Source organism: Erpetoichthys calabaricus, chromosome 6, assembly GCF_900747795.2.
Source record: "Erpetoichthys calabaricus chromosome 6, fErpCal1.3, whole genome shotgun sequence".
NCBI lineage: Eukaryota > Metazoa > Chordata > Cladistia > Polypteriformes > Polypteridae > Erpetoichthys > Erpetoichthys calabaricus.
In genome coordinates this window covers 52,599,735-52,623,022 of record NC_041399.2, presented here as the reverse complement: position 1 = coordinate 52,623,022, position 23,288 = coordinate 52,599,735, and the positions used below count along the sequence as shown (strand labels likewise).

The window sequence follows — 23,288 nt, the reverse complement described above, 5'->3', positions numbered from 1 at the left end:
GCAGATCATCATCTCTTTATTGTGACACACAACCACCAAAGTCACACTATAAAACTGCTTGGTTTAAAAAGGCTTTTGGAATAATAAATAAAACATACTCTCACACCTACTCCATTAAACACGACTGAACAATTTCCAGCTCCTCCGCCTGGATGCTACTCTTCTCTGATTGATATCACAGCAGTTTCAAATCTCTAATTTTCTGTAGTGTGGGAGGATAAAGGTGTATACAGTACTTAGACATGAGAAGAGAGTCTTGGTGACCGAGAAATAAAACTCAAGTACTTTTAATATAAAACTGGTCACAATTACACACCCAATTCTTTCATTTAGATTGAAACATAAATGAGGCATTAGACTTTGCTATATTTCTGCCCAATAACTGTTAGGTGCACAGGGGGTTGGAGGGCATACAAAACACGCTCCTAAAACATTTGTTAAATACATCATTATCAATTAAAATATATATTTTAGTCTAAAACAATGAATTATTCAATTTTACATTTAATGTATTTCGTATGCAAAATTGAGATTTTTGTGCTTTTATGGTGTTAGGAAATTAAGGTAGGGTTGCTGAACAAATACTGAGATTGCAACCTTTACAAACAGCACGTCACCAGTTCAAAAACATTAAACAATTAACAACTGAAATGGCCTTTTGAGAACCCGAGACTAACCGTTTACTTAAATGGGCCCCACACTGCCAACACTTCAAACACGGACGCAGTAAGTCACGCAAACTCTTTACTGTCCATCTACAGAAGTTTAGGGATCAGTGTCCAAGAAACTCAACACTGGAGAAGATTACTTTTTAAAAAATAGTGGAATGATCTTTAAGGTTCATACAATAAAACAAGACCTAGCCACTCAAATAAAAACAGTTTGAAAGTGGTATCTGAATTAAACCAGCCATAAAATTCATTAAAAGTAGCACAAGTAAAAATACAAATTTTGTAATAATTATTTTGCATGATCCCATTAGAAAAAGATAATCTTATTTTTTACTTTATCAAATTATTCCTTGCACAGCAGAAAACAGTAGCAGCTTCTCAACTGCAGTTATTGAAGTGATCCTGCATTATATCACATCAGTGAACACTGAATAAAACAGAAAAGTGTAGAAAAACAAAACAAACTGTAGTGCTGTATAAACAGACGCTTCTCCCTTTCCGGATTCTTCCCGTCTAGTGCCCCTCAGTTTATCCAAAATTTAAAAAAATTCCACAACAGATGCATGGAGTTCCTTTTGATAGCGTTCTCCTAGCTCGAAGATGGATCTATTAAGACCCCTCTCTTACCAGTAGATTTAAGTAAGTGTTGTCCAAACTGTCAAGGGAAAAGAAAACGCATAAAAACACAAGTCCTAGACACATAACATACCATGCAAAGTAGAAATACAAAATGAGATGGTAAAAAAGTAAACTACAACTGGTGGCATAGTCATTAGTAGCAATCAAAACTGAAATCTTATAACAAACCTGTGTCATTAAATAATAATTCCATTCTTACTATATAAAACAAAAGGCTGCATTTTAAATTCTGAAATATACTGTAATTTTATTTGAAAGCTAACAATCCTGCAAAAATGTTGCATGTGTTACACCTAATTGGTAACAAATGAGCACAAGTCTTAACCGAATGCCTAAACCCCTCTCACCTACCCCTGTGCGTCACAGAAAGGGCGAACTGCCTGCTGCAAATACAAAGTGAAACGCAAGATGAAAAAGCATGTAGGAAGGTAAAAAACCTCCCACCAAACCAACAGAGGTGTTGCAGGTTTGTCTGTTGCTTCAATCTTGTCCCCCATCTTATACATTTCAATATAGAAGTGGAAATATATCTTTATTGTGTGTACTGTATATCAATAATTCTTAAAAAAACAAAAAAAACAAATGTGGTTCAATTATCTTGGAACAAGTTTAACAGCTGCCCCCATGAACAGAAAAAGGTGAGGAAAATGAAGTGGGGAGTCTTACTGAAATGCATTTAAAATTGACAGACCGACAATCAATAGACCACTTACTCATACACTCAGCAATTTTCACTTCTCTATAATGCTTAACTAGTACATTGCAAAAAGTAAATGGTTCTAATTCCTTTAAATAATACTTCCAGGTAATTATCAACATTAATACAATGTGAAAAATGCAATGCAAAAATGTGAAGTGTTACTTACTGCCGGCGCCACCCGAGTATGGACGTCAGATGATGAAACACAGACATCTAATTCACTCTGACTGTTGCTTCGATGGCGGTATGCAAACTTTCTTTTTAATGCCTCTGCGATCAGTGTGGCAGCATCTGGGGGGTTATGTTGGACTTTTGCGGTGTTTTCCAAGGGTCTATGAAGGATAAACATTTGCATCACAATACATTCTTAACACAGGGCTCAAAATATGGATTCGACGAAATAACAGGATGCTAATAAAAATTGATTCCACTTATCAATGCACTATTCTTGTAATGTATAGAAAACTGAACAGAAAATAAAGCTAACACTACAAGAGAAAGTAGGTATAAGCCACATTAAGTGAAAATTGTGTGAGGAAACTTGGTAGATAAAAGCGGTCTAAAACGTCATTGTTTAAAATGATTTGCATGTCTCTTCATACCTAATGAGTACTTACCGGTAGTTTAATCTCAATTTGTTTACTTGTTTTTGTGCAGTTTTGCAATATTTGTTTCAGCTCCTTTAAGAAAACCTGCTATCTTAAACAATACATCAAACACATATTTGATGCCTCAGTGATACAAATCACTTGTTTTAGTGTAGAACAGCAAATAAACTGAAGCATGTTTTAGAACATCATATACTTTGAAAAAGCAAGATGAATAAATTGCTTTGGAAACAATGTAAATAGATCAGAACAGGGCACAGCCAGGAAGATCAGCACTTCGACAATATGCCACCACACTGTTCATGACAAATTTTCTACAATTTTCCATCTTTAATAAGTTAATGGTTTTCAAGCACACAAAGGCAGCACTGAACACTTGGTGGTTTAAATTTTGTTACTATAAATGCATTTATAATATGTGTCACAAATGATACAGCACCACACATTTTACTTCATAGCATCTTTGGAGTAGTCAAGCAGCTTCCAACATAATAGGAAACAAAATTACACTAGCAACATTTATACTTAAATTGTAGTTGTATAGTACTTTATTTTGGGTTTCTACAGGGTCTTAAATTATATCAGAAACAAGAACTTTACTATATTTAATCCTGTTCCCATAACTAATGGAAGTAATTTTGAAGATAATTCTAGCACACAAAGAGACTGTTGATAAAAATGTAGCTAGACTGCCGGAGAACTTACTTCTCCACACTTCTCCAGTAATGTCAGCAAAGTGCCTTCATTGTTCATTAGACAGCAATCCTTATGCGTTAAAAGGTAAAGCAATGTAATTAATCTGTCATCTATCAAGCAATACATTTGCATCAGCTTTAACTGAAAGAATATGGCATTTTGCAAGTTCATAACTGATTATGCAATCATTTGTCCATGTTTTTTATTATGATCATAAAGACTACTGCTTTCCTATTCTGCCCCCAAAGGAAGCAGCACTGCATACATTATAAATGTCTTTATGCAGCAGTTTCAGTATTTAACCACAGATGCTTTTAATTAAAAAAAAAAATTATATATACAGTGGAATCTCGGGTCACGAACGTCTCAGGTTACGACCAAAAAGTTTGCCAAAAAGTTCGCCAAGCATTTGCATCTGTTCACGACCACACACTAGGGTGACGAACAAGCCAGTTTCCCTTCCGGTTCATACGCGCCGATGATTTCCGCACGTGTTCAGTCTCTCCCTGTGCAGCGAGCAAGCAAGAGAGCCCAAGCAGAAGAACTAAGTAAAAATTTAGTTTATTACACTGTACATTCTGTGGTATAATTAACTATTATAATCCTATGGGGGAAATCACTTCAGGTCATGACCAAATTGGGTTGCGACCAGAGTTTTGGAACGAATTATGGTCGTGACCCGAGGTTCCACTACATTTTATATATAATGTATAAAAGATACAGGTCAAAGACATAACACTACATCCTAGATGTTAACTGAATGAGTGTGTATGCGTTTTTTTTTTTTTTTTTTTTTTTTTTAATATAAATAAATTGACATTACATATTTTATGAAATTCCGTAGCAAAGTGCTGAAAAGTGGTGATGTGTTGCCTGTATGGGCAGCCAGTAAGCATTTCAGCTATGGACACCTGGATTTAGCTTTTATTATGGGGAAGTGAGGTTCTAGGCTAACCTTCTACAGATCGTGCCTTCTTTTCCTATTTCAAGCTAGTAAATAAAGGAGGGTTAGAGTAAGTGTGCTATAGTCTGAATCAGTGAAAACATTCCGTTTCTTCTTCCAGAGGATGGTGCCAAGTCAATGTCTGATCCACTCAGACTGAGTGGATATACAGTAGTGACACAGGGCAATGGAAGCAGGTGAGCAATTCTTGCATAATAATGGCACAAATCTAAACACTAATGACTCCTGTATACATTTACATTATATGTTGTACAGTGCACTAAATGGATTTTGTTCAGTCTGCACTTACATCCATTACCCTGGTTAAATTTACAACTGATTTGCTTTCTGCATTCAGTTTTTACATATTCTCTGGCAGTGTGGTCATATTTCTTTTTAGAATCACAAAAATGTCTCTTAAAAAAAAAAAAAAAAAAAAATATATATATACTGCAAGTCAAGTAGCATCTCCAAAATAGCTTTAGTATGTTCTACAATAAACTAATGGCCTATTCTGGGTTATTCCCAGCACTAAAATAGATTTTATGAAAGTGGTGGAAAAAAAAAGGGGGATTGTTTCTTTAGATTGTATTAACCTGTCACTTTATTGTTTAACTATTTAAGAGCTATTTAGGTTTGCAAGTCACTACAAAAAGTAAGAAAATAAAACACTTCAGTAGGATAACGCATTTCTGAGAATGTAATGTTTATTAAAATTGTCTACAGTTTTATAAAAATCTACATGCTACCTTGTCAATGTGTAACAATTCTGGAAAGAAATTCCAGAAAACACTGATTAAAATTATCAAGGAAGCAGATTACTAAAAGAATATACTGTAATGTTTTTTTCTGCTTAAGCAGGCAATATTAAAAACGGCACATATGCAAGAAAATAAAACCACATTCTCACCCAGCCAGTAAGTCACATGATGTTTTCTTGATTAGCAACCATCCACATCTCTATTACAGTGTAGCTATCAACCAAGTTTGCATAAAGATTACAGCTATAGATTTAATAATTAGCAATAAAAGGCACACACCATGCAAACAGTTCAAATTAACAAATGAGAGGAAATCGCCTTGTTAATTGCACAATTTAACTCTAAACAAATTATGCATTAACTGCACCAACCAATTTGTCAAGCTGCTGCTCAAGCGAGTTTTTACAATAGCTTCAGAGGACAGCACACCCTTAGGAAAGCTACTCTCAGCACCATCTGCTGGCTGGTTAATTACATAACTGCTTTAAAAAATTGTTATGGTCTGGCATTTTTGTACTTTCCTAGTTGTAGCCCAGTTATTAAAATATGCACACATGGCTGGGTACATATGTGAATGACATTATCAATTCAAAATTATATCTGAAAAAAAAGATCAATCTAACAGTTTATTAAAACAGAGTCTCAGAATATTCAGGAGTAAGGAACCACTTAAAAATTGTTTATTGTAAACAATAAATAACCAATACCATTTTAAAGATACAGGATCCTTATTAAATTTGCTCATGGTTTAATACAGTAAAATTACCAATAGTGAAGTTACATAAAAATACAAGACCACCACAATAACCCCCCCCCCCCCCCCCCCCCCCCCCCCCAACAAATGTTACTTCTGAAAAACCAGAATTACCACACAAAATTCAAAAGTATAAAATGAGAAAAAGTTACACATGGAAATGTTAAATTGGGATTTTTATATTATATACTATTAAATTTTATTAATTATTTTTATTTAAAAACAAACAAACTACTTAATCTTGCATTTCTGTCATTTATGTAAATATAACCTGCAAACTCAAGAAGTACTTTGACGCACACGATTTAGCAATTAATGGATCTAATAAGGGGATAACAGGTGAGCCGCGGTCAACACTTCTCTGGAGAGAGGGGGGAAAAACATTTTTAAAGAAGTGGCCATAAACTTATTTTTACATACTATGTTACTATACTTATACTAACCTCTTAACAGAACGCAGCTTCACTTTGTTTATGTCTTTAAGAACATCCAACATATTTGGTACATCAGGAGGCTTACTAGCAGAATGCAAGGTTGTCTGCTCCATCTTTTTTCCTTTTCGTTCCTTAATGAGATCGATAGCAGAAACACTGCGTTGCAGACAAGGTGGTGGTGGTGGTGGTAGTGGTGGTGGTGGGGGAGGAAGAGCAGGGGAAACTGACTCAGGCAATGGGCTAGGAGACACCATCTCACCTGTGGCTGTTGTAGGAGGGGGAAAAAATATAAAGTAATCCCATTAATAAGTTTAAGGTTATTATTAAATGTTGTTTAAATGAAACCAATCACACATTTACTTTCACTAATATTTATATGCCTTATATGATATTTCACTAACTCAGTGGCATATTTTATTGTTTTATCATCACATTTTTCCCATCATGTTAAGACTCATTTTAAAGGACTCTGTACTGAATACAAACAATTGTATGAATTTATTTCAGAACAAGATACAAACCTGCCAAATTCTGTCTGCTATTGATACTCGATAATAAAAATTAGAATTATATAAAATGTAGGTCAGTAAAACTTAATTATGTATAAATTTTAGATTGTATATACCACAATTTAATCTCTGTAATGTGTTCATTAAGAAAGAGTTTAAAAATTTTTTTTAAAAAAATACAATAAAATAAAAAGAGAATGAAACATCAAACCCGGACAAAATACAGTATCACACTATATGTACCTTATGTTACAACCATTTACAGACATATATAATATACTAAAAATAATGTTTAAGTGCAAGGCTACAACATGAAACTGAAAGAAAGCGAGTGCATTTCAATTATTTTTCTCTAACAATTTCTAGGAGCCCGGGCTTACACAGCTAGTATAATTTTTATATATATTATATATACATATGTACATATATAACTGTACATACATACATACATACTATTTTTGCAGTGGATTAATCTTTGGCTAAATTAAAAGTACTTCAATAGAAGCAATGATATAATTAATAAAAACCATAAAAATGTAAAAAAAAAAAATCAAAAGAAAATTAACAAGAGAGTCAGAAGCTAAGCTAAAATGAAAACTGCTTACTTGAAAACAAATGAAATTAAAATGTGTGGAATTCAAAATCCCCACACATTGTCTGCATATTTGAAGATGGAGGTTGGTGGGAATCTTGTAATGAGCCTCTCAATATTCAACTTATAAAATATTCAGAAATTCTTGTGAGTTACTCCTTTGACAGCTATATCTCATCATCTTATTAAACTATAAAAATTAAGATAAAGTCATCTTGGTTAAAGTTAGGTTGTATTGATATTTCATTAAAGTTATTTTTACATTTCTCAAAAGAAAAACGACATACCAGATAGAGAATTTTTCTCTTGAACCAAAACAATTTGGGCGATTTGTTCCCGGAGTCTGGCAAGCTCATTTTCAAGTGCACTTATTTTCTGTATTGCCTCATTATTGGCAAATCCTAAAGACACAGTTTCCTGGCCTTCTTTACACATAACTGGTAAAGACACTTGTCTGGTGAGGGGTTTTCCAAGCAAATGTTGTTGACTTGAGATGAAAAATGGCCGGTTCTCTGATCTGTTCATAAAATAAATAAATACACCCCATAAATAATTACATTTCAATAAAATAGAGAATATGCATTACATACTGCACACATAACCAGTCATCAAATGGCCCATAAACTGCCTCAAGCAAGAGAGGCCAAAAAAGTTCAACCTTATACATTTTGAAATGCAGCAATTTACGGCCACCACCAGCAAAAAAAGGACTACTGGCAAATGTTATGTTCAGTTCAATCCTGCCAACCAGTTTAATTTTGAATTTTTAGCCATCATGAATGTGTGCACAAAAAAAAAAAAAAATCAAAAGTGACCTACAATAAATCAGTTACAAAAACATACCTAACATCCTCTCATGCTTAGTGTTAGTATGTAGTCAATAGCTACAACTAGTTTCATTTCCCTGTCAATCAGTTCCACTACCAATTTTATAAAAGTTTCAGCATATTACTTCCTATAAATTTCAACAACAAAACAAATTTCTTAAATTTTCAAAAATAAATCAATGTTAATTAAAACAGACCACCAGCTGAAAGTATTTAGTTTAAAATACTAACTATTCCTGCAACCAGGCCTATAGGTGTGCCAATTGGCAAGTTGCTCACATAGTTTGGACAGGTTCAAAACCAACTGAGGGTGCCGTGTGAGGTATAAAAAAAAAAAAAAAAAAAAAAAAAAAAAGAAGTGCAATAACAGGTGGGTTAAATGATCCAGAAATTCTAGATTTTATCAATGCAGACTGAATTTTGGGACACTGAATGCAAATTTAAAGGCTAGATAGTCAAATTCACCTTTACGTGTAGCAGTGACTTGAACCAAAGTCAAATCAATCAAGGATGGTCTCGCCCCCGCCCCCCCCACTCTTGTGTTTCTACACAGGGCAGGTCCAAAGCAGATGCAGTGTACTTAAACTTTGAGCAAGGTCACCTTGATTAGATGAACAGAGGAAAACTGGAAAAAGAGACTCCACTAGACAGATGAGCCTCAGATTAACAATAAGACTGTTTATTCTATACCTGCTTTTAGAGAGTAGACCAACTCTTTGTCTTAGCAAAGATATTTATAGGGTAATGGAGATTAGACTAGTTTTCATGGGAAAAAAGCTATAAATAACGTGTACATAATTCCCTCTCTTGTTGTCCAGGTGGGCCAGCACTGTATATAGGATCAAGGTGATGGTATCCTCTGTGGATCTACTGGAACAATAGGCATACTGTGATGGATCCTGTAATTCTGGTATAAAAAAAAAAGCATACGTAATTTTGCTATAGAATATAGTCATTCAGACAGGTTGAATTGGTTTTCTTAGGTACAGGAACAATGTTGGTACAACATACAGGGTTTTAGGATAGATCAAATATTACCATGAACACTGGTACAAACTAAATCGGCTTAGACCTTAAAAACAGAATGCATCTTGGAATACCACCTGGACCTGCTGCTTTTCTTATGTTCACATTTCTGAAAGCTCTCCTTACGTTGTGTTCTGGCAAAGTTAGCACCATTTCCTCACTAAGTGGTCATCCCAACGCAGATGGGTTGTAACACTGTGTGGCATCAGCAGAATTCACATCGAAGTGTGAGTAGAAATTAAGCTCGTCAGTTATTGTCCACAAACTGTGTCACATGGGCCTAGGATCAATTTCTTCAAATTGTCATTTCTTTTTTCACTACTTCATCACTTAGCAGCTTTTGTGGCTCTCCTTATTGTACAAGGTGACTTTGTATTTGTCCAGACTACCAAACAAGCCCAGAGTTGCATGCAGCATTACATGTACTTAATGTATCACAAATGGTTTCATCCACCCATGGTTTCTGGTTTGGGCAAATCCTGATGAGGATGACGACACTTTTCATTTACAAGAAATCCAACATAGGAAGTCACAGCTGCCACACCCTCGACCCTCTGCAGTTTGCATACCAGGAGAAGGTGGGAGTGGAGGATGCCATCATCTACATGCTACACCGATCCCTCTCCCATTTGGACAGAGGCAGTGGTGCTGTAAGAATTATGTTTCTGGACTTCTCTAGTGCCTTCAACACCATCCAACCTCTGCTCCTTAGGGTCAAGCTGACAGAGATGGGAGTAGATTCATACCTGGTAGCATGGATCGTGGACTATCTTAACCACAGACCTCAGTATGTGCGTCTCGGGAACTGCAGGTCCGACATTGTGGTCAGCAACACAGGAGTGCCGCAGGGGACTGTACTTTCTCCGGTCCTGTTCAGCCTATATACATCGGACTTCCAATATAACTCGGAGTCCTGCCACATGCAAAAGTTCGCTGACGACACTGCTATCATGGGCTGCATCAGGAGTGGGCAGGAGGAGTACAGGAACCTAATCAAGGACTTTGTTAAATGGTGCGACTCAAACCACCTACAACTGAACACCAGCAAAACCAAAGAGCTTGTGGTGGATTTTAGGAGGACCAGGCCCCTCATGGACCCTGTGATCATCAGAGGTGACTGTGTGCAGAGAGTGCAGACCTATAAATACCTGGGAGTGCAGTTGGATGATAAATTGGACTGGACTGCCAATACTGATGCTCTGTGTAAGAAAGGACAGAGCCGGGCTATACTTCCTTAGAAGGCTGGTGTCCTTCAACATCTGCAATAAGATGCTGCAGATGTTCTACCAGACGGTTGTGGCAAGAGCCCTCTTCTACGTGGTGGTGTGCTGGGGAGGCAGCATAAAGAAGCGAGACGCCTCACGCCTGGACAAACTGGTGAGGAAGGCAGCCTCCATTGTAGGCATGGAGCTGGACAGTTTGACATCTGCGGCAGAGCGATGGGCACTGAGCAGGCTCCTGTCAATCATGGAGAATCCACTGCATCCACTAAACAGTATCATCTCCAGAGAGAGGAGCAGCTTCAGCGACAGACTGATGTCGCTGTCCTGCTCCACTGACAGACTGAGGAGATCATTCCTCCCCCACACTATGTGACTCTTCAATTCCACCCAGGGAGGTAAACATTAACATTATACAAAGATTGTGTGTCTGTATACCTACATTGTTATCACTCTTTAATTTAATATTGTCTTTATCGGTATGCTGCTGCTGGAGTATGTGAATTTCCCCTTGGGATTAATAAAGTATCTATCTATCTAACACATTCAGCAACATTCAGAGCATTTTGGAGAATGACCTCTAACTGGTCTGTCCAATCATTTCATTTTTTTTTTTATTTATATCTGGGCAAAGGAATGATTGTAGCATGGTCAGACTTGCTCAAAAGGAGGCAGCACCTATACTTTATTGTAGTCTTTAAACTGAGTATAGCAATGATCCAGTGATCTGTCCCCTCTGGTAGAACATGTAATGTGCTGATAAGTTTGCCATTGCCTTTTATAAAAAAAGAAGGAAGGACTAGCCTAGTTAAAAATCGACAGCCACGATTAGGGTAAAGTCCAGGTTATCATTCTGGTGGCAACAGAGTATCTCATACAGTTCACTCTGGGCAGTGTCTGTGTTCACTTCAGGTGAAATACACACAGCTATGAAATGACTGAAGTAAACTCCCGGGAAAGATAAAAATGGTCTGCAGTTAATCATTAGGAGCTCCAGATTGGGTTTGCAGTAGTGTGATGAGACCATTATGTTCCCACTGTCGCACCAATTCTTATTCACCATGAGCCACACACCTCACCTTTTGATTTGGAGGACTCCTCTGTTCAGTTCCAATAGGTTAACAAAAAGATTCACCAGGCTGAATCACATGATGGAGTTAGTCAAGAGTCTCTTAGAAAAAAGATGTTTCAATCTTAAATGTCTTACTGTAACTATCTTTGCTTTTATGACATCCAGCATGTTCTCCAGTGACTGGGCATATTGGGCAGTGCCCAAGCCTGTGGCATACTCCAGGGCATGTCTCTTTATATAGCTTTAGGGTGCATCTGCTGTTGTTGGTGCAGTACTTTCAAAGGATCAAACTATTTTGTGAATTTCCCCTTGGGATTAATAAAGTATCTATCTATTTAAGACAAGCTGTGTCACCGAATATGGGGTCAAAAATCTGGTTTGAGTATCTGGTGATCATAACTCATGAAACTTAACTGAATAAGGGGCTTATTCAATAGTGCTATTAAATTGCTCCAATTGTTGGTGGCCAACTTTAGCAAGCACAGCCATTTTCTTTTAATTATTTATAGGTCTAATGCCACAAAGGCACCCTGGTATCTTTAGAAAGTTAGAGGAAAGCTCAATTTTGTAGCTGTAGGTTTGTGTCTATTCTTTTTCAGGAAGTCACAAAACAATTTACCATTAAAACTAATTCATACAGCATATTTAGTCTCTGCATGATATTATAAATTACCAATGGTAGAAAGTAATGAATTAAATTTTCATATACGTTACCATCCTTGAGTAGACCAATTTTGAAAAGTATTTTTAAATTAAAATACTCTTACTCAAAGTGTAATACTAGCGGTGCTGCACCTTATTAGCCATTATGAATGCAATGAGAAGTCAAGAAAAATGACACCTTTTATTGGCTACATCGAGGTAGATCAGGCCCCTTCTTCTAGCAAGATGTAATCAATTATATCTTTTGTGACATCCTTAAATTTGTCTAAGCACATATTTCAGCTTGCAATTGGCGAGATATACAGGGCCTATACAGATTTAGTACTGTACTTCTATACATAATCAACAACTCTTTCTGTTTGAGAAATTTTCTGCTCCAAATGCCTATATAACTGGCTTTCTTATTCAATACTTTCACATAAATGCAGAAGTGCAGCACAGCCACATGAATTCAAGTTTTTTTTACAATATGCTTCTACATGCTGCTGCTGTGCCGATTCAACTTGCCTAATATAAACATTTGCTTTTGGGTGTAAATATAGACTCGCATTTCTTGTGTCTTCTGCTGCAAAACTGCATTTGCAAAACTAATGTTTTCTTGTCTCCATTGAAGTCTTTGCTGTCTCAAACAGTTCACAGTATAATTGACAATTATAGACTACATTATTAACTGATATTTAAGGATGACTCTAAATTACTAACTTACCATGCATGTGCTAGCAGTATACAGAATTACAGCTTGAAATTGAATTGCCATATACATTACAGTGTTTCTAGTTGTCTGTGTATGTCCGTCTTTAATATGTCTATTGTACCACTAAGTCAGGAGTGGCCAACCTGCGGCTCTTTGCCTGGTTTCATGCGGCTCTTACGCTCATATCGAAGTTTGTGTTTTTTTTTTTTTTTTTAATGTTCGTGTTCGCTTCGCTTGAGTTCAATATGGTATTTTCGTCAAATGCGCATGTGCGTGAGATGAAAATACCGCAAAGTTTCCTAGTAGGGGCATGATCATTAAGTAAACAATGTGTCAAGTTCGCTCTCAAAATGGCAGGGAAAAAATGCACAGCAAAACGAAAATATGAAGATGAACACAGGACTTTTTTAACAGAGTGGGAGAGTTTAATTTTTTTTTTTTTTTTGAACGTAATGACAAGCCATTCTGCCTTATATGTCAGGCGTCATTAGCGCATTTCAAAGATTCAAATCTTCAACGCCACTTCAGCTCACTCCATGCTAACATCAACCAGGAATTTCCAAAAGGGACTAAACTTCGCAAGCACGAGTTGGTCACTTTGAAAACTCAGGCAGAAAAGCAGATACAGTTTTTCCGAAAATTTACGAAGCGCTCAGACACCGTAACGCTTGCATCGTATCAACTGGCTTGGAATACTGCACGTGCTAAAAAGCTATACAATGAAGGGGAGTTTGTTAAAAAAATGCATCAGTGACGTTGTTGAAATCTTGTCTCCTGAAAACGACAAACTAAAACGCATGGTATCAGACGTCCAACTGTCCCGCCACACTGTTGAACACAGAATATCGGACATTAACACGGCTATTGAATCACAGTTGCACTCTGACCTTCAAGCATGCAAGTATTTTAGTGTCACATTGGATGAGAGTTGTGACATACAAGACAAGCCTCAGTTGGCAATATTTGCACGGTCTGTGTCAAACGATTGTGTGATCAAAGAAGAACTCCTTGATATTGTGCCATTAAAAGACAGAACCCGTGGCATAGATGTGAAAGAAACAATAATGCCTGTATTTGTGAAAGCAAATCTGCCCATACCGAAACTAACTGCAATAGCCACGGATGGAGCGCCAGCCATGATCGGATCTGTGAACGGGCTTGTGGGGCTGTGCAAAGCTGACCAAACATTTCCCGAGTTTTGGAATTTCCACTGCATCATCCACAGGGATAAACTTGTATCTAAATCATTGAATTTAGCCAACGTCATGAAGCCTGTGATGGAAATCGTCAACTACATCCGCACACATGCACTTAACCACAGGCATTTCAATCTCATCGCTGAGTTGGACCAAGGGCTTCCAGGTGACCTGCCGCTGCACTACACTGTGAGGTGGCTGTCAAAAGGCCAAGTACTCTCTCGCTTCTTTGAGCTTTTGGATGCCGTGAAACTCTTAATGGAAGAGAAGGACAAGAACTATCCCGAGCTCTCTGACCTCAAGTAGATTATGGATCTGGTCTTTTTGGTCAACATGCTGTGTCACTTGGACAGACTGAACCTGACCCTGCAGGGTAAGTTAAAAATGCTGTCTGACCTGGTGCAAAGTGTGTTTGCATTTCTCAACAAACTGAAGCTGTTCAAGGTGCATATTCAAAAGGGAGACTTAACGCATTTTCCCACTCTTCTAAAAGCCAGCGGGCAAGTCACCAGCGCCGCCCTGAATAAGCAAAGAGCCAGATATGCAACACTGGTTGAAAACCTGCACGAAAGCTTTGTGACCAGGTTCCGTGATCTACAACTGAAAAGGCCACAGATTACGTTCCTCGTCAACCCATTTAATGCGGAGACTGACTGTTTGAAAGCCCCGCTAGTCACAGATGAGGCTGCGGCTGAGTTGGAGATGATCGATCTTTGTGAGGAGGACAAAGTGAAACCTGCTTTAAGGGAAGGGACCATTGAGTTCTGGAAAAGTGTGCCAATGGAAAAATAGCCCAATGTCAAACGGGCTGCGCTTAAGATACTGTCAATGTTTGGGTCAACATACGTCTGCGAGTCTGTGTTTTCTACCCTGAAACACGTGAAATCAAAGCATCGATCTGTTCTGACTGACACCCATGTGAAAGAATTGCTTGGAGTGGCAACAACGGAATACAAGCCAGATTTGAAGAGGATTGTTCAAGGCAAGGAATGCCAGAAGTCCCACTAAGCAACATGCATAGTAAAAGAAAAACGCTATTTTAAATTATTATATTTTTGTTTGTGGACTTGGTTGAACTGAGAGTTTGTGTGTGAGACAGTACACACAATGTTCATTGTTGAAAATGACTGGCCTGTGGTTTTAATACTGTAGGAGTCAATTTATGTCATTATCATGTTGGTGTGTGACATTTACAATAAATCTGGCTGAGCAGAGGTGTGTGTGTGTGTGTGTGTGTGTGGGGAAGGGATGGGTGATGTTCATGTGTGCACATGTGTATGATGTGGCTCTTTGCGGTAACACAGTAAAAAATGTGGCTCTTGGTCTCTGACTGGTTGGCCACCCCTGCACTAAGTATATTCTGCTGATGCTTTCCAAAGCACGGTATGTATAGTTGAGGACATTTACGTTAGCTAAATTGTACTTTTACCAAAGTATTTTTTGATTGTAGTTTACATTTCAGATACCAAAAAAAAAAAAAAAGTTAAGTAACAATGCCTCTTTTTGAGAAGAATTAGGTGTTTGCCTTAACACTGGAATTACCAGAGCCAATGAAAAAACTTGAAAAAAATCGGGCCCACCTTAAATCCCTTCGCATCTCTCCATCAGCGTCTTGTCTTCTAAATGTGTCGATAAGCTGAAGCAGCTAGCAGCCTGCTATACCATCCCCACTTCAGAACGGACAAGAGGTTCTCCCAGTTCCTGCCTTGATTGATTATCTGGGATAATCTGGGTACTATACAGGTCATAAAATGAGTTATTCCAAATATCATATATACATATGTCTGTTTTTTGTCAGTGTGGCTTTGACATCATGGACCATAAGGTGCATACTAATTCAGCGTGAGCAGGAAATTCAAGTGACAGCGAGATAACGAAGAAGGCAGATTCAGCAGCGTTTGTGTGTCAGCTTTTATCCCTCCAGATCAGAGCATTTCCAGTTCCATTGTCTCAAAACACCACTCACATCTACAGTCATTCCCAGTTTCAGATAAAAAGTAACCATGTCAGATTTGAGGCGGGGGGTGGGTGTTATAAAAGTTAGTGGTTCCCTCCCAACCCACTTTTATTCTCTCAGTCACGATCATGATACAAGTACTATAAATTTACACCGGCTTTTACAGACACAAATCAAATGTATGTTTTTATTGTATAATATTAACAATAAGAACAGCTCACTACTCAAAACAGTAAATTTGCCATGGAGCCAGTTTCAAACTCACGACCTCTGGATTATAAGTCAGTGGATCTTACCACTGCACCACGGAAGCTGTCGTATTGTACTTGCACCTTTTGTGAAAGTGTTTATTTGATATTTGGCCACCAGCCTTCACACATTATACAGTTCATGTCTACATTTTGTTATTTATTACTAAAACATGAAAAACGTTTGTTTTAACGATGCGTTTACATAGATGTGTGTTTTTGTGTCTATAACAATCAAATTATTTCCCCTTACAATTCTGGGTAGCTCAGTCCCAGATAATCAGTCAAGGCAGGAACTGGGAGAACCTCTTGCCCGTTCGGAGGCGAGGGGGGTGGTTGGGGGGGGCAGAAGTATAGCAGGCTGCTTGGGCTTATCGACACATTTAGAAGACAAAAGATGCTGACGGAGAGGTGCGAAGGGATTTAAGGTGGGCCGAATTTACGAGTTTTTTCGTTGGCGCTGGTAATTCTAGTGTTAAATAATAAAACAAAGGCAGTTTAACAGCAAGGACTTAAAAGTGATGAATTTACATAACTGAATACTTGACTTCACATTCATTACCTTACATATGTTAAGAACAATATGAAGTTTCCAGCACAATTATATGTCAGACTTCTCTACGATTTAAGACCTTATGCAACACATTAATTTTCTTCTACGTATTTAACACTTGTAGTGTGTAATACTACCTTTCATATTTTTAAGATGCATTGATATTTTATTAGATGGAAACTAAACAAGGGATACAGGTGCATTTTTGCTCTGCCACAAGGTAGGGCTATCTGTTCTTAATTATTAAATCCCATTGTTTAATTACTTGGGCCCACAACCCCTACCTTTCCCCATGTGAGCAGTGTGAATACCTTAGTCCTGTGCATGCTTCCATTTCATCATCCATAATCCAGGAAACATCGGCAAGGGAAGTTACTGTGCCATCTTCCCTGGGAATTTTATCAGTCACACTGGAGTCCTGAGTATATGGTAGAATCTAGGAACAAATTAATACAAAGTAAACATTCCAAATACATTTCCACTGATTGGACTAATGATAAAATTGCAAATACCTATCTCCCCACCCATCTCCTAACAAAATTATTCTAGTTCAGCGTTGTGGCAAGGCTAGGGACTTAAGAAGTAAGGCAAAAACTAATATAGAACTAGTCTATCACGAGGCACAGTCACACATATGTACAGTATATTAGGAGACATCACCAGTATAATTAACATACATGGTTTTGGAATGAGAGTGGAAACTCCATGCAGACAGAGGAAAATGTGCAAACTCCACACATACAGCCAAGTAAATGTCTATCATTTAAAACAAAAAAACACACCAATAACTTGCAGGCAAGACAAAACCTATTTAAAACAGAAAATATTGTTTAGAATTAGCAGTGCTCAGATCATTAAAGCATTGTTGTTGCGTTTTCTTAAAATGAGCAATTAATCATAAGGTGATTTACACAGTTACTTCTAATAGAACACTGGTGAGGCATTTGTCCAGTTTTCAATAGCCCAGATTAATCGATATACATAGCCTATACTTATCTAAGTTGAAAATTCTGAAAATTTTGGTTTTTCTTCCAACAGCTAATGTTACTAATCTATACAACATGTAACGGGGGACTGGTATTCATGCTAAATACCCCCAACTGAGGAAAAAATTAAATGCCAACTTGGGACTACATCAGCATAAAAGCATACATAACTCACACACATATACATTTTTGCCTTATAGATATGTAAATGATTTCATAAATCTGACTGCAATTTAGTTGATGAGAAAAAATAAACAGAAAGGAGGAGATGACCATGTGGTCACTCTAGCTAGTGAGGTTAACCAATAACTAAGTTTACAAATATCTCACAGAGATGCTTTAGATGGGCCAGTTCATGATGCTGTAATATAACCTTTTATCTGTGATGAAAGATACAAGTACTGACAATAACTGCCAATCATCATGCTCTGCATTCAAAAAAAAAAAGTTTTACTAAAATAACAAAAATGAGAAAAAAATTAGCAAAATAATTATGCAAATAGGTTACACGATTGCAAGAAGTTAAAAAGGTAGTTACATACTGCATATGTGAAGTGCATGTTTTATATATTACGTTCTTTGTAAAATTACTGCTTAGCCGGTGTGATTAATACTTAAACAATTCAGTATTACAAGTATTGAATCTTCATCTAATGACAAATATTCTTTTCATATGTGTTTTGACACAGTGATGTGTTGATGACTGTCCAAATTCATAATTTATTTTACTAAACAGAAATACATCTGTATCCATATATTATATAAATATATATGTAGTTTTATGCTAATCAAACAGGACTAAGGATGCAGTCAATTAAAAAGCTACACAGTCTATCAAGTGATTAGCCAGTGGCTCAACTATAGTTTTGCTTGTGATCACTGGATGACTTTCCTTAATAACTCATACAAAATTCCACAGATTTTTTTTTCTCTTCCCAAAAAAAAGCTGTTGTGGAGTACATGCTCCGTTACCTCCTGACACAGTATAGCACATGGCAATACAACTGTGGGCTTTCTTTGCAAACATGAAAGGACTGATGGAACATGATACCTGGCCACAAATGAAGTTCCTTTTAGAAAAACAAAAAATATGATTTGAGTATTGCTACATTGAAATGCTGGAGATCATACTTAATCTCATACACACACGCTTACGTATTGATTCACACACACGCAAGTTCTTATGGCAGATGCGTGCACAAAGAAAGCAGACTGTTATGCTTTAACGTACATTGTAGGTGAAGTGGAATGTTTTCACACTTCTTGAAATACAAAGCGCACATCCAGCATCAACTTGACATATACTGTGCTCTTTACACTTAGTTTGTTCTGTCCACAGTATACCACCTTATGTTATCCTTTCTCTGCATCAAACTGGTGGTGGCAGTGCACTTCATATACCAATAGCTTTGTTGCTCTCATACACTTAGCACATGCTGATGCTAGCATAGTATAATGCTGCATACTTTGTATTCCAAGTTATACGAAAACATTACATGCAAGGTGGCACATTTTAGATGTTTTATTTCAGAGATGTTTGCACTGCTGAAAGACAGATACTGTTTTAGAATGAAACCTATTTGTTAAATTTGTTCTCCGATTTAATTGCAGTTTACATAATTGTTAAAACAACAAAAATAAATCTACTGTAGTTTTATCTCAGGTTAAAAAAAAAAAAAAAAAAAAAAAAAAAAAAGACTCGAGCAGTAGTTTTGATATTACCATAAGTCAGAAGTACTTCATTTTAGACATTGTTAGATTGAGGTTTACACTATGATTTACACCATTATCGTCCAACATTTTAAAAATATACTACAGTAATCCCTCGCTATATCGCGCTTCGCCTTTTGCGGCTTCACTCCATCGCGGATTTTATATGTAAGCATATTTAAATATATATCGCGGATTTTTCGCTGCTTCGCGGGTTTCTGTGGACAATGGGTCTTTTAATTTCTGGTACATGCTTCCTCAGTTGGTTTGCCCAGTTGATTTCATACAAGGGACGCTATTGGCAGATGGCTGAGAAGCTAGATTGCTTACTTTTCTCTCTCTCTCTCTTGCGCAGACTTTCTCTGATCCTAACGTATGGGGATTGAGCAGGGGGGCTGTTCGCACACCTAGACGATACGGACGCTCGTCTAAAAATGCTGAAAGATTATCTTCACGTTGCTATCTTTTGTGCAGCTGCTTCCTGAAACGACATGCTGCACAGTGCTTCGCATACTTAAAAGCTCGAAGGGCACGTATTGATTTTTGCTTGAAAAACAAACTCTGTCTCTCTCTCTCTCTCTCTGTCTGCTCCTGACGGAGGGGGTGTGAGCTGCCGCCTTCAACAGCTTTGTGCCGCGGTGCTTCGCATACCTAAAAGCCAAACAGCACCATTGATTTGTTTGCTAGAGATTGTTTTCTCTATCTATGTGACATTCTGTGCTCCTGACACGCACTCCTTTGAAAAGGAAGATATGTTTGCATTCTTTTAATTGTGAGACGGAACTGTGATCTCTGTCTTGTCATGGAGCACAGTTTAAACTTTTGAAAAAGAGACAAATGTTTGTTTGCAGTGTTTGAATAACGTTCCTGTCTCTCTACAACCTCCTGTGTTTCTGCGCAAATCTGTGACCCAAGCATGACAATATAAAAATAACCATATAAACATATGGTTTCTACTTCGCGGATTTTCTTATTTCGCGGGTGGCTCTGGAACGCAACCCCCGTGATGGAGGAGGGATTACTGTATATAATTTTGTTTATTCCACCCACCCTTATTTTATATTATAGGTCTATACTACGAGGCAACAAATAGATTTCTAATTAGTCCATACTACAGGGTGGGCCATAAGTTTCCATACATATGGTTTTTAACATTTTATTTTTTATATTTCAGATACCCTAAAAAATGCATTTGTATAAAGAGCAACGAGTTGAAATCATACTGATGGCCGGGTCAGGAAGCAGCCGCATGGTTGTAATCGAATTTAACAGAAAACATGGAAAGAACATCACACACGAAACATAAATCATCTTAGGGAACGTATCTGCAAACGCCATTACAAGCATAACTCCAGCTGTGCTAATACGTGTTCATCAGCAATGTCGGACACGTATTGAAATGTGTTTTCAAAACAATGGCAGTCAAGTTGAGCACATTATGTAAATAAAATTTTTTTTCATTAAAAAAAAAAAAAAAAATTTCCTATGTATGGGAACTTATATTTTTTTTATATTTATAATGTTCTAAGTGCTGAAAACTGTAAATAGTTTAACTTGTCTTTGTAATAGTTTGACCTTATTCAAAACTAATGGGAACTAAAATTTTCTTTCAAAACTGAAGTTCAGAATTTTTATTGTTAATATTTTATCATTGAATAAAGAAAAACATTTAAATTTATAGTTTGAGATTTAAAGTGAACAAAGTTTGGAATGGTACTACAGATAATTAAATCTGTTGAAAGTCAGGAGCAGAAAAGGTGGCTATTTCTATTTTTATAATTTGGTATCAAACAGGTAATACCTTCATAGCTAAACATAATTGATGCTACTTATTAAAGAAATTAGGGATACTCTTACTTAGGTAACATAACGCAATGCAATACTTTTCACACCCGAGTATATTAAGTAATTGGTTTTCTTCTCTACCTGAAACTGGACCCTGGGGCATGGTTTCAAGGGCAAATTTGCAGCTATTTTCCTCACAATGCTGCGAGTGGATCCGTAAGGTTTATCCATGCAAAAGACCTATGAAAAAATAAGGGGAGTGAACATGAAACTGTTAGACAACATTTTAACATACTGAAAATTATAAACTGTCCAAATCATGATGTCCAGCCTAATCTTCACATTCCTATAGTTAATACCAACATACAAACCGGAGAACCTTTTAACTTGTTGCGCAGGATTTCATTTACAAGGAATTGTGGTCCCTTGTCATTTATGCTAGGAGTGTAACATTTCACCCTCACATTGCAGGTTTCATTATGTTATATATAAATATCCTTCATAGTGTTTGATAAGAAAATTCTAGTAAAGAAGGGTCATTACTAGCCTATGCACATTTGTCACCTTATTCTTTTGTTATGCCACCAACCGTATACTAGTCCAGAGATAGCCACTGAACTGGCCAGACTACAATTATTGTAATTAGTCACAGCTGGAAACTGCATTCAGTTTGCATCCACACCATTCAAATATGTTTTGTATTTTCTTCAACTAAATTGATCACATTTCAGTTGTTATACTAATGAACACTAGATTCAAAAACCTCATTAAAAATGCAAATAGTTTTTACTAATTTATTTTCACCAATGTTTTAGCAGTCCTGATAAATGCGATTATTGGATTCCAATAATGCATTACATGTCAGGTCATTGGAATTGTCACTTGTGTTTCAGAACATAATGAACTGAGCTTTATGAATGTCTGGCCAATGTGGAAGTTCTGGAAATTCTAAATATTATTTTAGAATGAATATATTTTGAGTTTCCACATAGGATTAATAAAGTTTATCTAATATGGATTATCCTATTTCATCACCATTGCTGGTTATTCACAGATATAAAACAAAGCCATACATTTTGTAACTTCTATAGATGATTTTTACCTGCCATAACTGTAGCTGGCACTGCCTGTGGGGCGTTTCCTCTAGTTTTCATCTCGCATTCCAAAGTGGATGTATATATGAGAGTGTGGCACACTACATGCAAGGTGAGCTCCCGCCACACATCCAACACACTGGGTAAGCCAGTTAAAATGGATAGATGGTTGGATGGACAACTGTAACCATGTCAATTACATTAGATGAGGAATGTGAAGCCTCTATAAATTTATCAGTACTACACAAGTCATTAGCCTATATACCATTTCAACCTCACATTCCCCCCTCCACCCCGTTTACATGCATAATACTACAATTTAAACAACTATAAAATTAAAGGGGGTTGGACACATGACTGAATCTCAAAGCATGCATAGGTTTTGATTTTTGAGCTAATTCTTTAACAGGATAAGAGTGTCAATAATGAAAGTCATTTTTTGCTTGATTACTTTAAAACATTAAATATTTTAAATAGCCATGATCCACACATTGAAATTCAAGCCCTGTAGCTACGTGATAAGAACAACTAAAAACAGAAAAGTCTTGTAATCTGTATTAGACTGTCTTATTTATGGTTTCAGGCAGACAATGCAGTTTATGAATGCCACTACGGCAGTAATGTTCTGATGTTATGACGACTTTACAACAGAGTTCACTTTCTTTTTCTACAATGATGAATTATTAATCACTACTTTCAATCCCTAAGTTTAAATGCAGTGTAGATACATATTTCACATACTAGACAAACTGCTAATGTCAAGAATGAAAACATTCTAGCTAACTAGCTAATCTGATTGAAAATTTTGGTTACTAGCAGCTTAACACTATTGCATTTGAGTGTTTATTTCAAGACTAAAAAAAAATACAAGCAAGTGTTACCTTAATCACAATCTTGATTGTTTTCCTTCTTAAAACATTTCATCATCTAGAAATTAGTCATTAATTTGT

General features: G+C 36.8%; 1 protein-coding gene across 1 annotated transcript in view; it reads right to left on the bottom strand.

Moving 5' to 3' along the window:
• mtfr1 (mitochondrial fission regulator 1) overlaps positions 1 to 23,288 on the bottom strand; it is a 29,803-nt gene continuing 6,515 nt past the window's right edge. The window contains exons 3-8 of the mRNA XM_028803573.2: positions 21,386 to 21,484; positions 17,075 to 17,199; positions 7,595 to 7,824; positions 6,216 to 6,471; positions 2,177 to 2,342; positions 1 to 1,326 (exon numbers count right to left, since the gene is read on the bottom strand). Of these exons, the coding sequence (XP_028659406.2) occupies positions 1,261 to 1,326; positions 2,177 to 2,342; positions 6,216 to 6,471; positions 7,595 to 7,824; positions 17,075 to 17,199; positions 21,386 to 21,484 (942 nt within the window). The 3' untranslated portion in view covers positions 1 to 1,260. The remainder of the gene's footprint in view (positions 1,327 to 2,176; positions 2,343 to 6,215; positions 6,472 to 7,594; positions 7,825 to 17,074; positions 17,200 to 21,385; positions 21,485 to 23,288) is intronic.